Genomic DNA, 23,503 nt, shown 5'->3' with positions numbered 1-23,503 from the left:
CTTAATTAGGCTAACTTGATCCCAGCGGTCACTTGTTCCAAGCACTCTGGACTTGAAGGATTACTTTGTAACACCGCTCAGAACTTAGGGGGAAAAAAAAACACAAAAGCACCAATTTCACTTGCATCCAACACACACAAATGGGCACACACTTGATTAGTAATTACAACACGCATGGATTTTTGTAAGTTCACTTTTACTAAGCAGTACAGAAATCATTTGAACCCTGTCTTTTGAACATCCCACATTGCTCTGTGCTTAGCCCAGGGCCCTTGTCATGTCGATACTGCAACAGACATTTGGTCCTCCTAAAGCCACAAAGTACATCGAACTCAGCCACATAATTTGCCTGCTTTAATCCGTTCAGTTTATTTGTTGAAAAGAGAGAGAGAGAGAGAGAGAGAAATATTTCTTAGGTACATTGTATTCAAACTGTTTGATACTTCTGTGGTATCTGTTGTAGCTCTGGGTATCAGCTGAAGTATAATGCTTTGCCCTGCACTGGGTCAACTGAAGTCAACTGCTGCAAATGAAGACTACGAGTCCTCCCCCCACTGATGAACTTCAGTTACCACAGTTCAATTAAAAAAAAGAAAAAAAAAAAAAAGAAAGAAAACTTAGGGTTCCCCCCCCCCCCACCCCCCCCCCCCCCAACCAGAGTAATACTTAACCTCACTGTTGTGTTTTTTTAATTGGACCTTTCATCAACATTTCACCTTCCCCTGACTCGATTTTTTCCCTCCAAAATAGTTTTTGAGAGCTTTTAAGTGCATTTCGAGCTCCGCTATGATAGACGTTTAATTGCTCACACGCTGATCCTTTTTTGTGCTATAAGCCCTGGGGCATGCCTTCACCTCAGCAATAAGCTCCTAATGATGACAGATTTTTTTAGACACTGCCGGTTTTTCAGAGGATCTGTGAAAAGATGAAGGTCAGCCCGTCCAGGAGGTCTACCCTCCATGATAAGCACTGACATCTTGATTTGCTACCTCCTTCAACACTGAAAAACACATGGCCACTTTATTTTCATTTCGCACATAATTCTCCCTCAAATGTAAGGAAAAAGAAATACTATTTAATAGTACTGAAAAACTCCTTATGCAACCGCTTAGATAAAACTGATTATTTGGCATCTTGGGACAAAACGCCCTTATTAGTGAGGGAAAACATCCTAAAAAGAAAAGAAAAAAAGCACATGATGTCACAATAAGTGGCCGTTTACCAACAATCAGTGCAACACTTGTCAGAATGTGTTTACAAAAAAGCAGACCCCCGCTCCCTATCCCAAACCATACAAATTTATACTTTATTGGCTTCCTTAATTGGGCAAAACATATACTTGGATCATCAGCTGGTACGTTTACGATTACAGTCAATTGCAAATATCTTGATACTTAGGGAGTGGTGTGCGAATTGGCGTTTACTGATCGGCGGCGTCGCCGAAGATGTCGTTCTTCTTGCGCTCCATTTCGGCGAAGTCGAAGTCCGTGCCCGTCATCCTCTTGTAGATGTCCTTGATGTCGTCGCAGGTGGTCTCAAAGTGAGTGGTGGCGTCGTAGGAGCGGGAGATAAAGATCTGGGGACCAAGAAACGGCCACGTTTTAGTTTTCGCAAGCGATTGTGGTAGAAAAATGTGACTATGTCACAGTGCGTGAACACAAATCACACTGCTAATCTTACTACTGTCTGCAACTCTGCTACTTGTGGGATCTGGACTGTACCAATCTTTGTACAGGGGTGGCAGCACAGAACAACCTGACCCCACCAATCCCTGTACAACAGTGGCAGTTGTAAAGCAGTGAAGGTAAAGATCTGGACAGTACCAATCCCTGTGCAGGGGTGGCAGCGTAAAGCAACAAACCAATGTCCATGTTGTTAGTTGCAATACATGTTGTGTAACTAAAATACAACTTGCAGTAAGACCACTAACCACCTACAAATCTGAAAGTTCCTCCTCTATTTCCATACACTTCTCGTATCAGCAGGTAAAGTTAGAGCTCAAAGTCACAGCACAGAGTATGACCATGTCACCTAAAATCTCATGTTGTTCAATCACTTCGCACACACTGAGCGAGGGCGAAACATGTTACTCACCTGGCTGTCAAGGCCCAGGTCATCAGGCCCATATTGATCGCTGATGCTCACAAACCTGAAGAAAAGGCACACAAAAATCAGTTAATACACACTGCTTTTACCACCCACACACTTCACCACTCATTGTTGAGAGAAATCCTTTTCTTAGCTAAGATTTGAGGAAAAAAAAATCTCTGATTTTGTTGTAGGCATGTTCACACACTCTCTCTCATACACACAAACACACACACACACACAGAGGACGTCTGAAATTTACAGATGCAATCCTTTCTGTCTTTCTGCAGTAAAATGAAAGGTGTCACATCTAACTGTTCAGAGGAAGGAGAGACTGCAGTAGTCATAGATCACTATTTTACACACACAGTATCTCACAGACACACACACACACACACACACACACACACACACACACACAGGTAAAAGCGGAGTGTCAAGGCTCATACTTCTGTTCCACGGGCTCCAGCAGGTCCAGTGCGGGCTTGATCTCCTTCTCGGGGTCGCTGGTCTCCACCGTGGTGCTGACGATGGCCACGTACTTGCCCTGGGCCGCCACATTGTGCGCGTAGGAGATCATGCACACGTAGATGTCTGAGGGGGGGAGGGGTCAGCGGCGACAAGAGAATAGAAAGTTTCAACACACAAATCAGACCTCGTCTGACCCTTCTGCACAATGCAAGCCCGTCTAGCAAAGGCACTGTTCTGGATCCGCACTTCAGGCACCGCTATTACACTGCTTTCATTTAGCAGTTGCTCCTATCCGGAGCGACTTCCAGCACAAGAGAACCCAAGTGTATCTATCTAAGTTATACAAGCAACGTATAACCTAGGTTATATCACCCATATGAACTATGAGTTGAATGAGCTATAACTCTATACATATACAGTACCAGTCAAAAGTCAAAAGGACACACCTTTCTTTATATTACTTTCTTTATATTACTTATTTTAGAATAACAGTAAAGACATCAAAACTACAAAATAACAAAAATGGAATTAGTGTTAAGTCAAGATATCAAATATTTTAGATTTATTTATTTTTTTTTAAATTAAAAACTTTTTTGGAAAGAAATTCATATATAGACAAATATAAATTGTGAAGTTGATGCCTAAGAAACTAATTTCAAACATTTAAGCAAGAGTCTTTACACCAAAATGTCTCTGAATGCATGTTTCCCGTTATCCTAATCAAGTGTGTCCAAACTTTTGACTGGTACTGTACCTGTATATACTCCATAATATACACTCTGTATACACTCCATAGCTGTATTTTTAAGATGGTTTCATTGAGGGGGATCTCCCCCCCCTTTTCCGTCTGAACTCACCGTGCTTCCTGTTGACCTGATTCTGGGGGATGATGATCTGGCACGAGTTGGCGTCACTGGTGTTCTTGATGGGGTGGCTCATGATGCAGATGACCCGGATCACCTGGCCTTTCTTGGAGACGCGGTCCATCACGTAGCTGGGGTCGCAGATCAGCTGTTTGCAGCGGGCAATCTGGAGAGATGGGTGTGGGAGGGGGAGAGAGGGAGAGAGGGGGAGAGAAAGAGAGAGACGTGTAAACTCGTTTTACAGGTGATTATACCAGTGAGAGTTGTAATACAGCAGTTTGGAATAAATACATGAGCCAACAGCACCCACTCCCATAAGTTACAATTCAGAACACAATTCAGTCCCATCTGGTACAATTAGTGGTTTTTTCAGTCACTGGTTCTTTATGACATTATGGAGGGGGTGTAACTGTGATCAGGGCTGGTGTATTTATGGATGGAGGCAGATCTGTGAAGGGGCGTGTGTGTGTTGGATGGGGGGCGCGGTATGGAAAACGCAGGGGTATGTACGACACCTCACCTCGCCCTCGGACTTCACTCCCACCACCTTCCCATTCTCCATGACGATCTCCTCAATTGGCTTGTTCAGCATGTAGGTTCCTCCGTAAATGGCACTTAATCTGCGAGACGGAAAGGGAGAGAGATGAAGGGAGAAAGAAAAGAGGGAACCAGACAGGGACAGAGTAAGCGTGAAGGATGAGAGGAGAGAGAGAGAGAGATGAAGACGAAGAAAGACGGAAATGGACAGGGAAAGAGAGAATAAGAAGGATGAAAGTTAAGGAAAGGACAGGAGATAGGGTGATGGGTGGTAGACAAACAGACAGACAGACAAAGCAATAACACGAGACAGTCACACACTGAGGAACAGGGAGAGTCAGAACCCCACTGCAGACACAGAGAAAGGGACCTGGACAGACGGGTTTGAGGAACAGCTGCGAAGGCCTTCCACAGTGTGTAGGTGACAGAGAGGGAGGGGGCAGGAGAGAAAGGGGGTACTGAGTGAGAGCTTACCTGGCGAAGCCCTGGGGAAGCTCCCCCAGGCCGTACAGCGGGTACAGGTAGGGGCTCTTGCCGTATCGGGCCAGGGACTCGCTGTAGAGCTTGATCCTGTTTATGGTGTCTATGCATGGCTGATCCAGGTAGCTAAGAGACAAACAAACTCAGCTTTCCGCAACTGACGCTGCCCTGCCCACATGACACACAGGCTGGATGATTTAACACTTCCTAGAACCGATAAAAAGGGGTGCATTTTCTTCCAACTGCAGCAAAACATCTCAGGCAAAAGCAGCAATGTCCCTCTTAACAGCTGAATCCATGACCCTCTGGTCCACAATCCAGTCCTCTAACCTCTTCTGATCCGCACGATGTCCCAACACTGTGCTGGGATGTGCATATTAAAATCCAAAGTCAGCAGACCCGGGGTCAGTTTCCGTAATAAACTTTTATGGGTCTGTATTGTAGACAGGCCATAAAACCATCTGTCTGACCTGAAATGCCAGAGAAAAAAAGAACACAGTGGTGCAGTCTGGACATGGGACCAGAGGGTCATGGGTTTGAACCCCTTTTGCAGACTGACATTGTACTGTGGAGTAACGTGCTTTACACTAGGTGGCAGATGCCTTATACTGACAAAACCTCAGGCACATCAAATGTAGCCTAAGCATCAGACCAGCCCCTGCTGGTCACGCTGACTAATCAGAACGATCGGGTGAAGGCCACTCACTCATCTGTCCTGTAGAGGGCGAGGGCATGGCCCGTGAAGTCGATGACATCCTGGCCCAGGTCAAACTTCTTGTAGACGTCTCGCATGGTCGTGGCTTTTGGGTCGACGCCTTCCATGGTTTTGGGGTCATTCTCGTCAAAGTTGGCGACGAACACCAAGAATTTCCTGAATCGTCGCTTCTCAAACAGCCCCATGAGGCCTGGAGGGAAAATGGCAGTGCTATGACTTCATCCACAACAGACACAGGACTCTGTAAAGCTACTCAACCCCGGCAATACCAAAGGGACAGAGTGCATCAGCATTATGACTTCATCAAAACGAGGCAAAGAATACAGTAAAGCTACACAGCCCTGGCATGACCAAAGGGACACTGAACAAACAGGTTTCAGAGCAAAGCAGATTATTTAACTTGTGCACAATACACAAGTACCCAACTAAACATTTAATCACACAAAAAACCCAACAGTCACCCAGTTCAAAATGAACATAAATCCGAGCCAAAATTGCAACTATTGTACATCTGATAAAATGCCAAACACGCAGTTTCTCTGTACACTTGCACAATGCGTGCTTAATGCTATTAGGCCGGCAGTTTTCAAATCTATAGCACCTCACACTCCAGTTTCAAGCCAGACAGCAGGAGGGGGAAAAAAGGCATTTTTCTTTGAGGCCTTGACTGTGACATGGAACTCACTAGAAGCCAAGGCCTCGGTTTCGGTGGAGGGCACTTTGTAGATGCTGCCCTTCTTGTAGACAAAGCTGCCCTCGATGACCTTGAAGTCCAAGTAGCGCGTCACCTGCGTGATCAGCAGCATCCGGACCAGCTGACCTGAGGGAGGACAGGTGAGGGGACAGGTGAGACGAGGTGATGAGGCCAAAGGCATCAAACATAGGTGTGCGTGACCTAGGCTCCGTGGTCCGTTACGAAAAGTGCTTAGAATCGTGACTGTGAAATCGAAAAATGGGTCCCATGAGCTTGCACTTCGACTACATTCAAATAGGCCACCTTATGCAAGAACAACTCTGTGGCTTGTGGGTAATGTTGTCATGGCAATTATTCAGACTTCCTGTAACCGAGCGAGCACAAGAGTAGAGCTGGCTTCGGGCTACGCAGACAGAGGACAAATGCATACATCACGCCATATCTTATCTCTCACTGCACCGTCAGCAAAACAAATTTAACATGCAGGATGTGCTCAAAATGTCAAACCCACAATGCACAGTGGCCAAATTGCGACCGCAGAACAATGGCAGCTTGTGGTGGAATCCAGCACCAGACCCCACAGCCTCCTGGAACAGATCGGGCCCTTGACCTCCAACCTCCCCGCTGCCCTCCGACCGCCGTGTACCGGTTCTGGCCGGTTGTCGCTCTTACCGTTGGCCATGAGGAACTTCGGGATAAGGTCCACGTTCCAGTCTCTCCCTTTTCCCATGGACTCCGGTGGACTGCCGGGAAGGCTGAAGCGCTTATACAGCTGCAGAAAGCAGACACAAGCACACAAGCGTAAGAAACATTTGGATTATTGTTTAAATTCCTTTATAAAAGTATTTGTGGGGGCTCTTGAATTGTGACATTTATGATGAGTGGTTCTGTGGACTTTGAAGTGGTGGACTGCCAAGTGCTGATATAAGACATCCAGTTAGCATAAACCTAAGCATTGCCTAAGAAACCAAACCTCTGAAATTAATGAAAAAGGGTTAGCATACACTCAGAGATAATGAATACTGTATGAAGCAGGCTACATATAATATCGCCAAAGGAATAACTTGAAATGGATATAATTTTTCAACAGTTTGGGTTGTGACAGTTCTATCCGCCGTAGGGTACTGCTTTTTTTGCAGATATGGTCACATCTTTTGGTCTGTGACTGAACATTGAGATCCCCTCGTTCCTGTTGTGATCCCAGTGGCAGACCACAGGCTCACAGGGTAAGCGGTTGCGGTTTACGGTCACGGTTTCACATACGTCCTCCAGTGGGGTGATGGAGGCGCTCTCCGCCCCGTAGTAGGAGTTGCGGTCCATGTGCAGCACCTTCTTCCCCTTCACCGACATGATCCCCGAGAGGATGCATTCCTGCAGGGGGGAATGGGAACAAGAGCGATCTCAATCCAAAATTGTCTGTACCTGTTCCACCCAAACACATGAAACAAGAGCAATCTCAATACAACACTGTCTGCTCCTGTTCCACAAACATGATCCACATGGAATCACAATTCCACAAATCCTGTTCCACATAAACCCACTACAAGATGTCTCTCTCCCTCACAGCTCCTATACCAAATAAAGCTGATGAAAGAAGCATCTCAATCCCATAGTTCTTGTATTATACATTCACAACACAAGAGGAACCTTGGCCCCTGGCTACCTCTTTCTGTTCCACATAAACGTGTAATATTCAGGAAGAATTCTTCAATAGCCAAGCGGAAACAGCTTCACTTCATACATAAAGATAAGACTAAAAATTGAACTGTTGTGACCACTGGCATGACATGCACCCACATGCATGCAGAGCTTTAAAAAACCCTACAGCTCATCACAGCTGTCTGGGTTTGAATCTCTGGTGGATTTTTTGTAGTCTCCCACAATAGCTCCAGCAAGGATTCACCCGAATTAATCATCGCTGTGAAAAACAGGAAAAAGTCCCCCAGTCAATATAAAGTGGTGTCTGGCAAACAGTTAAATCACACACCCCCCCCCAATCTTTAATCTGCACCTCTAGGCTGCCTCTCAACTTCAAAACGCAACTGGGCCACGTCTTTTTCGATGAGGTCATATCACAAAATTTAGGGCCGTTTCCTGGGCGATGCTGAAGACAGAAACCCTGAACGCTGGGCTCTGATGGCCTTGCTCACTCTGTGCCTAAATGCAGCTACGAGTTCCTCTTTCTGGCCTTGACACGGTCGAGTGGCCAAGCAGCGCGGTTGCGAGTGGGAGGGTAAGCAGCAGTTGTAAATCCGGCCTGAAGCAGGTAGTGAAACTGGTCGTTAGCACTGCCTGCTATGCTAATGAGCAGCAATTTATGCGAGAGACTGGGAAACATAGCTCATCGCTGTGCAAATGATGTGTTCTGCTTCTGTTATTCCATTCCATGATTCAGTCCGCGCTTATTAGCAAGAGACGCTAAGAGACGACCACTTTTTGACTTCAGGGAGAAGTGGATGCGCTTCTGTACAGTGCATCCATGTTCTTCCCACAGCCTGCTTGCCTGTTAACTTCACCCACTGCCTCACAGCAGTGCAGCTCTAGTGGTGTCTGAAATGAGGCACAGTGCTGTTCTTTGGGCCTTGGTCACTTATGCAATGTGTGATGCACACACACCACAATGTAAGTGAGGTTTGTCACTATGTCCTGATATTATAGCTGTCAGGTCAAGAGAGATGTGCGTGCGTGTGCGTGTGCGTGTGCCCGTGTGCCAGCAAGGCCTGTGGCTTGTAATCCTGCCTGGCTCTCTCACTCCAAGATTAGTCCAGGGTGCCTTGTCCGCTAATGAGATCTCTACCTGGATTACAAGGGGAGAAACATGATTGGCTGTATCAACAACGCTGGCCAATGGCAAGCGCGGTCGGAAGGCAAAGGGTCTGTAATCCAGATTATCGCGGCCTGGTGGTTTGACAGTGGTCTCTTGTGTGGGTTCACTCCTTTGCTGTGCAGACAGACAGCAGCCGCCGCTCAGACTCGTAGAGCACGTATAATTGCATAAGCTTGCCTTAGTTTGGCTAAATGGCACAGAGGCTGAGGGAGGCATGAACCAAAGTGAGCCTGCACTGTTCTTCCTGTCTTCAAAACCATCAGACTGGGAATCGGGCCCCACGAATCTGCAGGCAAACCCGCCATTTGCCTTTGCCTCTCACCTTTTACCATCTTCAGTTTCTGTAACAGATTCGACTTGCACTTGGATCATCCAGCAAATTCCTCCTAATGCTATGACATTTTGATTTAAGGGTATCACTGTCACAGTATTCTTAAAACAGTTTCAGATCCTAAACTTCCTTTTCCCAGAATTTTCTTTTTTTTCCCCCCTTCACAGCTCAAGCATGACAAATTCTTGAAAGACCGACCCCTTCATGTGCCACTGTATAAATTTTCAATTCAACTTCTCCCAGCAGGCAATGCTCCAGCTGCTTTTGACTGCAGGTAAATGTATCTACCGGACACAGGGGTTGTGAAGGTCAAAGGTCACCACGCAGGCTGCAAGCTGGATTCCCACTTCCAGCAGAGGCGTAGAGCTGCTGTATCAGATGCTCGAGACCGGCTCAGATGGAAAACCTTTTTTTATGAATGGCGTTCTCAGTCTTTTTTTCAAGCCTGAGGTGATGTCTCTAACAGGAAGAAAACAAAAAACATCCTTGAGGACAGGCTACTCATTCACACAAGGAGCTGAATGAAATAGCCAAAACTACACTGGCACTGAACAGGGCGTGGGCGCATCACGCTGAAAGATCAGGCACGACCGCTGTGAGCTCCAGTTGCACACAGCAAACACCACACATCCCCTTATGGTTACTCTCAGGCATACCTTACACTTTAGTCATAAAGGTCAGCTCAATGTTCTGCCCTGCTTTTACTGATATGTTTGAGGGCTAGTATAATGGTGGCATGTAAACTGCAGTTTGAATATGATACGAAGAAGAAACTGCAGGAGCTGTTTTTCTTGTCCGAGGGCAAGCGGGCAGCTCCCATGCGGGTTTGTGTTAGCAGGAGTGGTGGGGGGGGAATATGTCACAGAGTTCATTACAGGGGCTTCCCAGTCTGTTTTACATTAGCGGGAACAGGAATTCTACAGCTGGAATGCGAAGCAATACTTGGCATTCCTGTTCAGCTTCTCGGAATCATAAAAGAAAAAAAAAAAAAACAACAAAAAAAGAAAGGTTAAAAATACCATTTTAAGTAGTTAAGTCTGGCCATAATAAATGCCCTGTTTCAACAACAGCAACTAGGATGGGAGAGGAAAGGGAGGAAGAGGGGGGCGGAGGCTCCAGCCAGTTCAGCTCCAATCACAGTCCATTACCGTCACGGAATCTGAAATCAGGCCATGGTCAAAACGCGCTGTGGTACAAGCTCTTTCAAGGATTCCTCCAATCTCGCGGAGAGATAAGCAAGCGATCTTTGCTGGGGAGCGGAACAAGAATACAAAACGGTTCTGACTGGAAGTGCGAGCGCTTGAGCAACGCAGGGGCTGGAATTCCTCGCTGCGCCTAAAGTCTTAATGCGATTACGGGTGGTTAGGTTTTAAAAGCGGCGAACTCAAACTCATGTGACGGGGAGAATGCTAGTCACAAAGCTCAGGGACCGCCCCAGCCAACCCCCTCCACCACCCCCACCCCCCCCCCCCCCAACACACCGAGGGCTCAGTGTAGTCCCTCCACCCCCCGACCCCCCCCCACCCATATCAACACTGGAACCAGCACCAGGACTAAAAGCAAAGACTAGCAGGGTTCTGGTACATGATTCTAATTCATTTCCTTTTACAGCATGGCTCCCCGCCCACAGTCAACCCCAGCCAATCAGGAGAGACCCGAGTGGTATCAAACATCCTTCCCAAGATGGCAGACAAACCAAGAAAGGTCAATGGTTGCTCTCTGAGACATGACAGTACCCTGGGTAATTACACATAACTTTCGGGTGGAATAAACGCACTCTATACTGATACACACATATGCGTGTACCTTATCGAACACACAGCCTGTCTTAAGTACTCCCATATTTGCGATACTGATATCAATTTCAAATCGCTGCACATTTTTGATATTATTTACATTACTCCCATTTTTTTTGCACTAGCAGACACTCTTATCCTTACATATCTTGCAGTTTTCACATGATAACCATTTATACAGCTGGATATCTCCTGAGGAAATTCAGGATAAGTACAGCCATCAGTTGGCCTTCAGATGTTAACAGCATGACACATTTATCTTTGATCTCTGCAGAGATGAGCCAGCTAAAATTTATGCTCAGTGTTTGCTTGAGCCATAAAAACAGTCATCTGCTTTAGCAACTGCTTGCTGCGAACATCAGTGAAGGACCACCCTCTGTTTGGATCTTAACAGCCCCCCTCCCGGCCAAAGCTGCAAGGGGAACGCTTCTGCCACTGCGGTTCCACGCCGCGTCTTTTCCTTGGTTTAGCTCTGCAGTTGCGGTACAGACACGGCTCGGTAAAATCCAGCTGATACATTCTCAACACACCGACACAACGCTGAACTTTTTTCACTCAGCCACAATGTTACGGTAGCATTGCGAGAATGCTCTGGAGATTCTCCATGCACAGAGTTCTTGGACCCTGCCAGATCTATTTAACAGTGTGACTCTGTCCTTGGATGACTGCAAAGTTTCTGGTGTCGTGTAAACAGTTCATCTTTGTTAATAATATAAAAGACTTCTTTAGCATGCAGATTTGTATCAAAAAACACCTAATACGGGAAAAGGGTAGCCATAATCAAACCCTCAAAAATCCACACAGCAACAAGGAAAAGACTGTCTCTTTATGTGAGTAATAACATAACTGGTTATTGGCTGTCAATCTGAGGGAGTATCAGCAGAACATTTTACATTGTCTTTGGTACTGACTATTCATATTCTGGATGACATACAATGGTTAACTCATGCATAATAATTGTGATTCAGAAAAGTCTATAATTACATATAATTAAACATTAGCAAAAAGCTTGGGGAACAGAGGTGAAGAATCTGTTCTCCTATTCAAAAAACACTCATCCCCTCTGTTTCATGCACAATGACATCTCCTTGGAAGCAGAGCAAGCTTGTCTCCTTCCTGTTCTGAACTTTTAATGTGAACACAAGGCAAGTGGGCGAAGCTGCAAGAAAAAAAAAAAAAACCCTCACCTTCTGTTATGAAGAAAACAGGATTATGTAACTGTTCTATGGAACCCAAGGACAAAAAGAGTCACAGTATGTCCAGACTGGCCGAAATGCAACAACGGCTCACATCCCCTACCCCCCCCCCCCACCCTACCCTACTCCCCCCAATACCAAATCAATACCTGCTTCTGCATCTCAGCTGATGAGGTGCAATTACAAAAGGATGTTGTTCGGCATTAAAAGCACTCCCGTGGGCTCGGGGAGGTATTGAGCATTCCTCTGGCGGGAGCTCGTGAACGGGGCTCGCCGACTCATCCTTCTTCCGTGGGATCATCGGATGTTGCGGACACAGCATGACCCCTCCCAAGAGTGAGCTGCCTGTGGACCATCGACTATTCTTCCCCTAACGCATCGCCGGTCGTTCCTTAGCTCAATTCACATTGTGCACACCTGGAAACACCACACGCAGTGCGGCGCCTCATTCCAGAGACAATTCACGGATCAGCTCTCTGTGACTCATAGCTGAGTCATTATTACGATGTTTGACACATCAAATTGTAGCAATCCGTCAAGTGTCAGAACTAATGTAATACAAACACTGGGAAGGGGAGCCAAACCGGGACAAAGGCTACATTTGCTCTTGAAAAGCTTGGCGGGTCAGATTAGGCCTTGAAAGAGACTCCTAGTCTTTAGAAATGTAAATATGAACGTTACCGTAGCGCTATCGCCGACCCACTAACAGTCATGACATTTCTGCTTAAAGAGAGGAGAAAAACTAAGCTGTGAACAGAAAAAAGTCAGGCATGACTGAGTTATGCATTAAACCGTGGGTAATGGGTTAAAGGTTACCAGGTTTCTAGTTCAGTAAAATTTTGCTGTCCCCAACAGACACCACTGTAACCTTGTTATTTTTTCTCCTTCATCCCAGCAGTAGATGGGAGCAAAGTGTACAATTTATTGTGCATTTTAGTTTAATTTTTAAACACTATCTTTACAAGTGCCATCAAAGCGTTTCTGTTGCATTTCAAAAGGCAGCATGTCACTTGAATGAATCAGTACTGACGTGCAGGAAATTTTTTACAAACGGTACATAAAGATTTCAAGCAAACTGAACAATCACGAGGCCGTGCACTTTACAGTACTGTGTGATGGGCTGGGGTATGTACTGTCTGACCTCTGAAAAACCTCTTCATTACTACAGTACTCTCACAGGTGGGTCATATAGAAATGTAGAACAAAGGCTTGATTCCATAAAAAGTACAGCATATAGAGATATGCTATGAAATTATCAAACACTTGTGAAATTGCAGGGTTGCATGGATCATTTTCTGTACAAAGCCTTGGTTCAAATAGCTTAGGTCTCATGACAGTGGCAGTGGCACACTGTATGCAGTCACTGACCTTTGACCTTTCCAAACACACTTCCAAGCAAAGGGACACTTTGAAGCCCTTCTGCTTCGAAGCATTCTGTGCAGTAAATGCACCCCTCAAAGGTGTCCTGCTTCGTTAGAGCGTCGTCTCATCTGTCAGGTTGTGCCCTTTGAAGGATTGGTTTGTTGGGTGTGTCCTTTGAACGAGTCCCATTCAGGTCAGCTCTTCCCCCCTCTGCCAGTGGTTCCTCTCTAGGTATGTCATGGATGGGTGAAACCATTTGAGTCAGACAGGGGGTGGAAGGCGAAGTTCAGATGCTTTGGTGACCGCAGGTTCCCCCTTCCCGCCAGTTCTCTTTAGTCGAAAGGGAAGCATCTAGTCATGACTTGTGAGAAACATAAGGCTTCCCTGCAGCTAACCACTCCCACAGCTGCTTCTGCTCTGACCGAGATAACGCCGAAACCCACCATCCACTCGGCCTCTAACCAGGGATTAAACAGAACCTGACATCATTCATTCAAAGAAATGTAACTTAGGGAAAGTTATATCTGGACATGCATCACCTCAGCCCTGGCTCATTCATGGTTTGTACGATGTGTGGTGTGCCCAAAAACATAGCCTCCTGGATTTGACAGCTGTACTTTTTTGCTGGAGCATCATTATGACATTGAAGTGCCAGCTGCTGCTGACATATGTGAAATGATAAAATGTGGGTAAACTGGCATTTTTAAGCACTGAGTGTGCCTGACTCAAACCCATGTTCCATCCTGTGTTATTCAACTCCCTAAGCATGTTGCAGCGATCCATTTCATTTCTTTTTTCAACAAACGTATTGACCGTTATTCTGACTTGGTGATTCCGGCAAAGGAGGACGAGACACACAGAACTTTAACTGATCAAATTTATGGACAAACAGTTATGTCATATTAAAATTATGCATTCAAATTCAGTGTTGATAACTCATGATACTTAGTTGGAATACCAGTTTGGAGAACTTAAACAAGTCTACATCAATCACGCACAAAACAAAAGAACTGACAGATTCTTAACACCTCTAGAGGAAGAGGTCCATGCCAAGCACGTCCTGATAAACATTCGAAACAATGTGTTGCTCTTCTGCCGTGGCACGCGCTGACTATCACCACGGGAGAACTGAGAGCACAGGGCCTGGCAGAATCAAGGCTCTCATATCCTCCTGTTCCACGGCCACGTAAGCTCAGGTTGAAACAAAGAGAGTGACTGTGGTCTAATGCCGTGTTTACACGGCCCTGGCTCCACCCACACGTAGAGGTGGCTGAGGATGTTGTAGCACTGACATTAGAGCCAGGTGAAGCTCCGCCCCTGAGGGGTGTGGTTTCTGCAGCTCACTTTCCATCCTGACACTCTGGCTAAACCTAACAAAGCCTTTCCTTTTACTTTGTTGGAACACTTTTTTCTTCTTTTTTTGGTTTGCACACAGTACCCTCTTTTCCTTGATTTTGGAGTCACTGACAGAGTCACAGAAACTGCCCACATGCCCCCATGAACCCCCCCCAAAGCCCCCACCATCTTCAGTTATTAAAACTGGCAGCAGCCATGTCTCCCCTTTTTGTGTGCACAGCACCGTATACTTCTGACAAACATTTCTGAGTGAGCTACCTGCTATTTTTGGCAACACAACATATACAACAGCGAAGAGTTAGCTGAGAAGTGTCAGCACTGAAGCGGTAAGGAAAGGGTTTAGTCAGTCAATTTACCATTAGCTCCACTAACTGTAGCGACACAGTTATACATAATTACTGTATCTAGGCCTATATTTTATTTATATTTTTTTTTAATATATTTACAATATAGATTAGTGTTCAATGGCTTTGAATTGTAAACACGCCGTGCCTGTTGGATCTAGCTCCCATTTGTGATTCTTAAGATGAATAAGCATTCATTCAGGCAAACAAACAGAGGAAAAACTATGCAGTCATTTTACAAAACCCTGTCTGACATGATAACATGATTTGGGTCTTAACACTGCTAAGTGTCTTTCAGAATTCATGTCACATCAAGAAACCACACTATTCTGGTACTGTCTGTATGCACTGAACTGACAATAATATCACACCCATGATAGATGTGTTAGCATTTGCCCATGACCAAAAGTACTCACATCTGGTGAGCATAATTTCCATCCCTGGTTACACAGAAAGCACTGTTCAGTTGTTTTAACCAATAAAATCAGAGAGGGCTGTTTCCACTAATTGTCTTATCTAATGTTACACTACAAAGGAAAAAATGAATGAACTCCCATTGTCTATGTCCGAGCTTGGTGAGTAACCAAAACAAGCAGAAAAAAATCTGATAAAATGGCTGATTGCTTGATTGTGCTGGAAGAAGCAGCTAGAAATCCAGAGGTGTCTCCTCTGACCCAAGTGCAGCTGGGTGAGAAAATGACCTTTCAAATACTGATGCAGTTTATGGACTACCTCATGTTCCCTTAAGAGTAGTTTAAGGTAACCAACATGCAGTGAATACCTAGATATATTAATATTATTTTACGCCTTATTCACCCAGCCTAAAAGACACGTCAACGTCAAGAGCGTCAACCTCTGACTCTCCCTGTAGGGGTTCCAACAGAAATTCAAAAAGCTCAAAAGCTCATATGAATGCCACGCAGCCGATATTATTACAAACCAGCTGCACCAAAATTTAGCCAGCCTGAACAAGGCATATGCTTCCAGATGCTGCTGGTATGAACGAAACAAAAGAGATTACACTGGATTAAAGTAAACATGGTGTGTGTCACATTCAAATGAATCGATGTCAGTGTTTCTGCAGCAGTTTTGTATTAAAGTATGCAGATCTATTTTTTGCCATTAGGTTAATTTTTTCTTCAGACAGGACAGATTACTGCACTCACGGGAACAGCTGGAGATTTTATGAAGATTACAAAAAGGACATTCAGACCAGGAAAATGTGGAGGGAGCAAAATCCCGAGCAAATAACGCTTTGATGTTGAGCATTAAATGGTTTAAGGCTCGCTAACGTGCGAACAATAAGAGGAGCGGGTTCATCTGAGGTTATGTGCATTCATATACAGCCATACACAACGTCCTAGTAATCGCAAAGTCTATCAGTTAGCTGTCCACTTTAGCCATCGGATGCAGCGCCTTGCTAAATACTAGCAAGACTAACAACTTTCGCCTAAAACGTTCCGATATTAAACATCAAACTTTGACTTGGGAGGTGGCTACGATCAGCGGCCAACTACAAGCGAAGGCCTCAAAACACAATAACTTCAGCTAACTGGCTAGCCACCTATATCACGAGGTTTTCCTGTCATGCTAGCTAGCTCGCCGAGCAGGTTTCCGGTCGGCCACAAATATCTGACAATTTTTGAAATGATCACTTTCTATTCTAGCAAGATAGTCAGCCAGGACTTCCCATTTCAGCTTTAGCTAAAGTTAAACACCAAGAACAAGTACCTGAACAAAGCGGGGACTCCGAAGTGTATGGTAGTCCACCAACACAGCAGGCTAGCCATTGGCCAGTTTAAGTTCACGGTCATTTTTTTTTACTTTTTGTCTGAGAACCGGTAATACTAGCTAGCTACAGAACCGGACAGCTTCCTAGCTAACGCAGCATTTCCTTTAATCATACTATCATCTTGGTTGCTACCTAGCTAGAAAACTAAATTTATTCGCTAAAAGTGAAAGCTGTAAAATTTTGCTAGGCTAGGCTAGCTGTCTTTCTAGATGGCTGCCATTTAATAAAATATGGAGTTAAAATAGCTCGTTAAAACTGTAGCCATCTGGTCTAACGTCGGGCTAACTAGTTATCTTTACGCGATACAGATGCCGCATGAACACATGTAGGTAAGCGCGTACAGACAGCTAATTTTAAGTCGACACAGGCTAACAGATTTAGTAAACTGGATGACGGCCTGATTAGCTAAGTTAGCTAACGTTAGTTTGTTAGAAAATTTAGGGCGCCGTCTGTTCAGCTCCGTCTCCACCCAAACCACCGGCCCGTTGAGCACTCACCAAAAAAAAAACCAGCTAGCGAGGTCTTCAGTTAGTTAAGTCTACAAACATTATTAGGTTTCTCATGATCTTGAATCATCGGTTAACTAACGCATCTACACAGCTAGGGAACTAAATTAGCGTTACAGCCAAATGTAAACTGGTTGGCTTGCAAAGCGCAACAAAGTAACACTTGATGAACCATCTTGTTTCAAATACTTAGCTGGCTAGCTTGGTAGCCAACTAGCTAACGTTACGTGGCTTGTCCTGTTTATATCAGCTAGGTAGGGAGTCACTGGGCAAATGGAAAGTTTGTCATAGAGCGATATAACGTATTGCAAAGTGCATTTGGCAATAAATTCAGACAGGTCTTAATTTCAGGGAGACATTGGGCGATTGCACCGGTATTGAGTTAAAACAAGGAAAGCGGACGCGCCAAACTTGCTTGCTAGCCAGTTTTTGATCAGCCAGGCCTAGCTGGATACATCTGATGAGAACAATTGGGATTTGCTAGGCTTCTCTTTTTCAGATATGCAACGCGACTCTAGATCAGCGGAATCTGTTATCTGCTTACCGTAAGCCCGGTCCCCAGAACGATAACATCATATTCTTCATTCATTTTCCTGGGTCTTTTCTCTTTTCCTTGCACACACCTCGAACAGTAGAAAATGGAGAACAGCGGAGCTGGAAGTGAAAGGGGTTTCGGTCCTACGTCAAGCCGCTCCAGCCTGCGGTGGGGAGGAGCCACCGCTGAGCCTTCAGTCAGTCAGAGAAGAAATGTGACAAGTTTGCGACCAGAGTGGAGGAAGATCATTTAAGTTTCATGAGAGATCTCTTAGGAGGTCAGTGGGTCTGACAGGACTACAGACCCTTTCATTCGCTTTTGTGGGCTAAATTGCTGCTATAGATATCGTCGCTTCAATGTCCAATAAGTCGACTAGAGAGTAAAATTATTGTATAAGGTTGCATCAGTGCATTTGGCTATTATGGAAATCAAACGGGAAAGATGTTAGATTTTGTAACCAATCTACAGGCACCTGTAGCCCTCATTCCTAACAACACCATAAACATTGTACTCATTTTACTGAATCACAATTACTCGTTTTATGTGGGCTAAGATAACATGAGTCAGCCATGGAAATAGACAAGCTCATGATGCCACATGGAATATGTTCTGTACATAAAGATGAGCAATAAAAATTTAAATGTTTCAGCATACAGCCTTCATCACTGATATTTCAAGGGAAGAACTTGGTAGTTGTGAAATGCACCATTTTGAGTTAACACTTTTAAATGTAGTAGTAGCATCAGATTTTATTACACAACTACTGTCATTTGGACTATTTTCAGTGTTTTTTGGATGCAGTCATTTGGATTTGAAAGATACTTTGGGAGTTAAAATTTTCAGCACATCCATATTGTCAGCCTATGCTACAACACAACTAAATATTGTCATGGCACACCTCTCTTTATGTCTCATTACACTGCATCTCTAATTATGTTGACTACCAGGATAATTTCAAACTCAAGTTCTAGCCTACTGAACAGAGACAAAAACTACAACAACATACTTACAATCTATTATCACACGCTACCCTCCTGCCAAACCATTCCATTCCATTACACTCTCTCTGAGGGCTTAGTAGTTCCTTCCTTGAGGGGTCGCTCCACTCATACATGTCCCTTCTCTACCCTTGCCACCAGGCGGTGGAATGAGCTCCCCACGACTGTCAGAACAGCAGGATCACTGTCCACTTTCCAGCACAGACTCGAAACTCACCTGTTCAGACTGCATCTGGGCTCTCCAAACTCTGACCTCTACCTGTCAAAACACTGCAAAAAAGGATGGTAGATGGTAGTGTGAAATAGATCACAGTTTAAGTAAAGAGGGTAAAGAGCCTGGTGGCATTTCAGACATCTAGAGCATATTATAGTGGTGATAAGAACCTTGTGGATGGAAATTGGTGGTGTTAGCTAAAGGATGTATACTGTGTACAGCAATTCCTCTCATTGAGGTGTTTACCAGAGTGGAACTATATTTCATGGATGCCACTAATGATTCACTATGTGTAGGGCTAATTCCCTAACTGCACAGAATGCCCTTCTTGCAGGTTGCTATAGATATGAGCATCTGCCAAATTAACAAATGTAAATGTAGAAAAAGATCACTGGAGTAATTTGAAAACAATTTGGTTTAGGAATTTATCTAGTCAGCGTTTAAGATCACGTGATCAACAAACATAATATTAAACTCATGAGATATAACGCCATTTCTGATAGGAGGTACTCACAAAGAACAAGCATTGTCTTAACTGTGTCTTTTGTCGGAGGACATCTAAATTTGACTAAATTTGCTTAATCTGATTTCTGCACGCGCAGATAGTTCTAGTAAGAATGTTAATGTACTGTATGTCACTTAGAAAACGCTTTCTATTTTTTAAATACTTTGAATGGTTCATGGCTGTGTCTATTTGTTTTCACAATGGCCAGATGATTTGTAAAATCTGATGTGCTTAAGCGGGTTTTCGCGTGGACTGTAAATCAACCCGATGGAGCCACAGCTGAGCTTGCTTGATGTTTAAATGCAGCTGAAAGGTCAGATGTTTCCGATGGTATTTTATTACGTTGCATACTGCAATGTTGTCCATAAATTGCACATTGCCTTTTCACGTTTGATTAAACTGTACATATCAGCACCACTTTAACAGGAAAAACGGATGTATGTCCACCATCCCTGTAAGAGTACTATGTGGTACTGTGAATTTATCTCGATGGTGAAGCCTCCGATCTAGATTAAGTGACTAGCCGTTTCTGCGTTTAAAAAGGTCTCCTTCGAGCCGGAGTCGAACCAGCGACCTAAGGATGACAGCACTGTTACCCTCTACAGTCCTCCGCTCTACCAACTGAGCTATCGAAGGGACGCGAAGCCAGAGGGGGGCGCAACAACACAACAAGTACCCAGAAATGACGGGTTGTCGAGTCTGTAAATTGTGCGGATATTTGCAAAGCAGTGTTCACTGTTGTTTCACTACATGTGGATGCCTTCGGGAACTACAACAAACCCTCCTGGGGTATTTCTTTTTACGCATCACAGAAAGGGCCCAAGTGCATGCATGTCGTCGTGAACGCATGAGGGTAATGAAAGTCATATGCCTTGGTCATCTCATTCACCAGATTTCAACCTTTGCGGGATATTCTGGAGTGGAGCCAGACACAGCGTTTTCCTCTACCATGAACAAACAGCCGATGATGGAATTTCTTGTGGAGGAATGGTGTTACATTCCTACAACCGAGTTCCGAACACTATGTTGCGTAATTATTTTGGGGGGCGTTACAAAAGATTTTTTTTGTGTGTGTGTAAGCCACAGTCTTTATGATGACTTAATTTTCAGATTTACAAGCTATGTCACCAGTAATAATAACTACAAAATGGCCTTTTGGTAACGTGTGTCTTTTAAAATTGAAATTCTTGATTCCGTGACCAGGCTACTCAAAAACTGTGAGCTAAGCACTTTTCTACATTCCTAGATGGATGCAGGATTTTTAGCTGTGGTTTGTATCCAGCGTTAGCCAGTTGGTTTGATCAAAAATGGTGGCACCGTGTTGTAATTAACTTAAAAATCCGGATTGCAACAATTTGCGAGGCAGTGGCCAAATGGGGCTTATACGGAGGCGTCAATTTAGTACATGATGGCTACACAATTGGGTTGATTTATTGAAAGCCGTTACATTTTAAAAGGATTCCTTCGAGCCGGAGTCGAACCAGCGACCTAAGGATAACAGCACTGTTGCCCACTACAGTCCTCCGCTCTACCAACTGAGCTATCGAAGGGACGGGAGTTCTAACGGGGGCGCAATAGCACAAAACGTAACCAGAAATGACGGGTTGTCGAGTCTGTACGTTAATTGCGTGGATGTGTGCAAAGTTGTGTTCACTGTTAATGTTTCACTGCATGTTGAACCTTTGCGAACTACTGCAAAACTCTGCAATGGTGTATTTCTTTTTACTCATCACAGAAAGGGCCCAAGTACATGCATATCGTCGAGAACGCGTGAGGGTAATGGAAGACAAATGCCTTAGTCATCTCATTCACCAGATTTCAACCTCACTGAAACTTTTGCGTTATATTCTGAAGTGGTGCCAGAGGCAGCGTTTTCCTCTACCATGAACAAACAGCCGATGATGGAATTTCTCGTGGAACAATGGTGTCACATCCCTCCAACAGAGTTCTGGACACTTTATGTTAAAGAAATATTTTTTGGGGCGTTACAACTTCTTTTCGTGTAACCCACGACCAAACTGATGACTTGATTTAAAGTTAACGATAACTACAAAATGGCCTATTTGGTGACGAGTCAAAAAATGTGAGCTGAGCACATTTCAACATTCTTAGATAATTGCACTGTTTCTAGCTGTGGTTTGTATCCAGCGTCTAGGTAGTTTGATCAAAATAAACATTCACTAGCCCAACCGCAAATATTTTTAAATCTATGATTTAAATGGCTACATATAGGGTGGCGCCAATGTACCGCAATATGGCAGCCACCCACTTGGATTAGCTGTTGCATTTAAAATTGCGTCCTTCGAGCCGGAGTCGAACCAGCGACCTAAGGATGACAGTACTATTAGTCACTACAGTCCTCCGCTCTACCAACTGAGCTATCGAAGGTCTATACGTATGCTGGTCAATATTTTAGTGATGTTACGTTCGCGACCGATCCCAGTGTTTTGAACGGCTCTTTGGTTCGAACGAAGGGATCCGAGTCGTACTTGAGAGCCGTTCATTTTATCGCTGCGCCCAAATTTCCCTGCGTACCTCAAGTTCAGTCAGTGTAGCACAGTGGTTCTGGAGCAGGAGAGAGAGAGAGAGAGAGAGAGAGAGAGAGAGAGAGAGAGAGAGTTTCGCCTTCTGATTGTTTTAATAGCGGTTACGTTGTAAAGCACAAATACACAATGACATTAGGACTGCCAATACGAGTATCATTATACGCAGAGGCGGCTGGTGAGCTGGTAACAGGGGAGGCTGAAACATTACCTTTAAAGCTATCATTACTTTCAACTTGTTCCCCTTTATCCTCCTTGATTAACAATAAAACAAATAATTTCACGTTGTAGCTTTCGCAAGCACACAAAGTACAGACAATCTGTGTTGTTTCGCGAGCATAACCATTTACTCCATTTACTCCAAAGAACCACATTGTGTTCATGCTGGATTTACAGTCACTTCGATTCAGTACGAGCAGTAGCGTTAGAGGGGAATACCCATCTCTGCAGAGTGCTTTCAATGCTGAATTACTGTACAGCTGCAATTAAATATTTTATTTAACATCATTTGATAATGTTTTTGTTTGTTTTATGGGGAGAAGTATATGAGGGGGGCAGCTGTATTCCCTCCAGGCAGCATTCTGTTAAATCCACAGAGGGCGCCGTCTCACTCTCTCTAACTGCCGATGCTTAGGGAAATCATACATTCATTTCAGTGCAAGGTTAACACTGCCTATATCACAAATGGGCTGGACTATGTTCGCTCGTGGCACCAAATAATTTAAAGTTAAAATGCATTTCAGAATAGCGCTGCAGATTAAATAACATCTACATGTTAAATCTGCATCTGCTGTGTTAAATGGGGGGATGCTGCTATTTGTGCAATTCACTCGGAAATGTACAATCACAAAACAGTTGTTTTGAAAGTCTGGAGCCTCAGTTCAAATACACTTCGATGAATACCTCATTGTTTGCACACATTAATTGATTCATTAGAAGGTGGTGTGGTTAAAAAGGTCTCCTTCGAGCCGGAGTCGAACCAGCGACCTAAGGATGACAGCACTGTTACCCACTACAGTCCTCCGCTCTACCAACTGAGCTATCGAAGGGATGGTAGCGAAGCCTGAAAATGGACGTCTCTGAAGGAATTTTCTCGTTTGAAAATTTAGCTGAGTTATTTGAATAATAAAAGCGGAGCAAAAGTTGTTGAACGTTCAGAATTTATATCCATCATGGCATATTAAACGAAATTATTATTAACCTTTATTTAACCAAGGGGTCAGTTTAGGGGCTGTTTATCATTTACAAAATGACAAATGACAAAAAACATAAAATAATTAAAATATTTTGTTTAAATAGGACAAGGTAAAAAAATATGTAATGTTTACATATAGTCAAGGATGGCATAGT

At 44.3% G+C, this 23,503-nt stretch overlaps 1 protein-coding gene and 4 non-coding genes across 5 annotated transcripts; all 5 read right to left on the bottom strand.

Moving 5' to 3' along the window:
* Window positions 1-628: 628 nt before the first annotated feature.
* gdi2 (GDP dissociation inhibitor 2) lies at window positions 629-18,035 on the bottom strand. Its single transcript, XM_036517726.1, has 11 exons — window positions 17,903-18,035; window positions 7,112-7,219; window positions 6,521-6,620; window positions 5,840-5,974; window positions 5,146-5,344; window positions 4,434-4,565; window positions 3,943-4,042; window positions 3,417-3,588; window positions 2,538-2,682; window positions 2,095-2,149; window positions 629-1,576 (listed from the first exon to the last, which is right to left on the bottom strand). The coding sequence occupies exons 1-11, from the start codon at window positions 17,945-17,947 to the stop codon at window positions 1,421-1,423; spliced, it is 1,347 nt and encodes a 448-aa protein (XP_036373619.1). The 5' UTR covers window positions 17,948-18,035; the 3' UTR covers window positions 629-1,420.
* Window positions 18,036-20,156: 2,121 nt separating this feature from the next.
* On the bottom strand, window positions 20,157-20,246 carry trnay-gua. The gene is given in 2 exon segments: window positions 20,157-20,192; window positions 20,210-20,246. It is a non-coding gene; the product is annotated as a tRNA-Tyr (tRNA).
* Window positions 20,247-21,070: 824 nt separating this feature from the next.
* Window positions 21,071-21,160, bottom strand: trnay-gua. Its single transcript is given in 2 exon segments — window positions 21,071-21,106; window positions 21,124-21,160. It is a non-coding gene; the product is annotated as a tRNA-Tyr (tRNA).
* A 748-nt stretch (window positions 21,161-21,908) lies between these two features.
* On the bottom strand, window positions 21,909-21,998 carry trnay-gua. The gene is given in 2 exon segments: window positions 21,909-21,944; window positions 21,962-21,998. It is a non-coding gene; the product is annotated as a tRNA-Tyr (tRNA).
* Window positions 21,999-23,112: 1,114 nt separating this feature from the next.
* Window positions 23,113-23,202, bottom strand: trnay-gua. The gene is given in 2 exon segments: window positions 23,113-23,148; window positions 23,166-23,202. It is a non-coding gene; the product is annotated as a tRNA-Tyr (tRNA).
* Between the last annotated feature and the right edge of the window lie 301 nt (window positions 23,203-23,503).

This window comes from Megalops cyprinoides, chromosome 23 (assembly GCF_013368585.1).
Source record: "Megalops cyprinoides isolate fMegCyp1 chromosome 23, fMegCyp1.pri, whole genome shotgun sequence".
Taxonomy (NCBI): domain Eukaryota; kingdom Metazoa; phylum Chordata; class Actinopteri; order Elopiformes; family Megalopidae; genus Megalops; species Megalops cyprinoides.
Note: the sequence above shows the minus strand (reverse complement) of the source record. Positions and strands in the feature narration are given on the sequence as shown.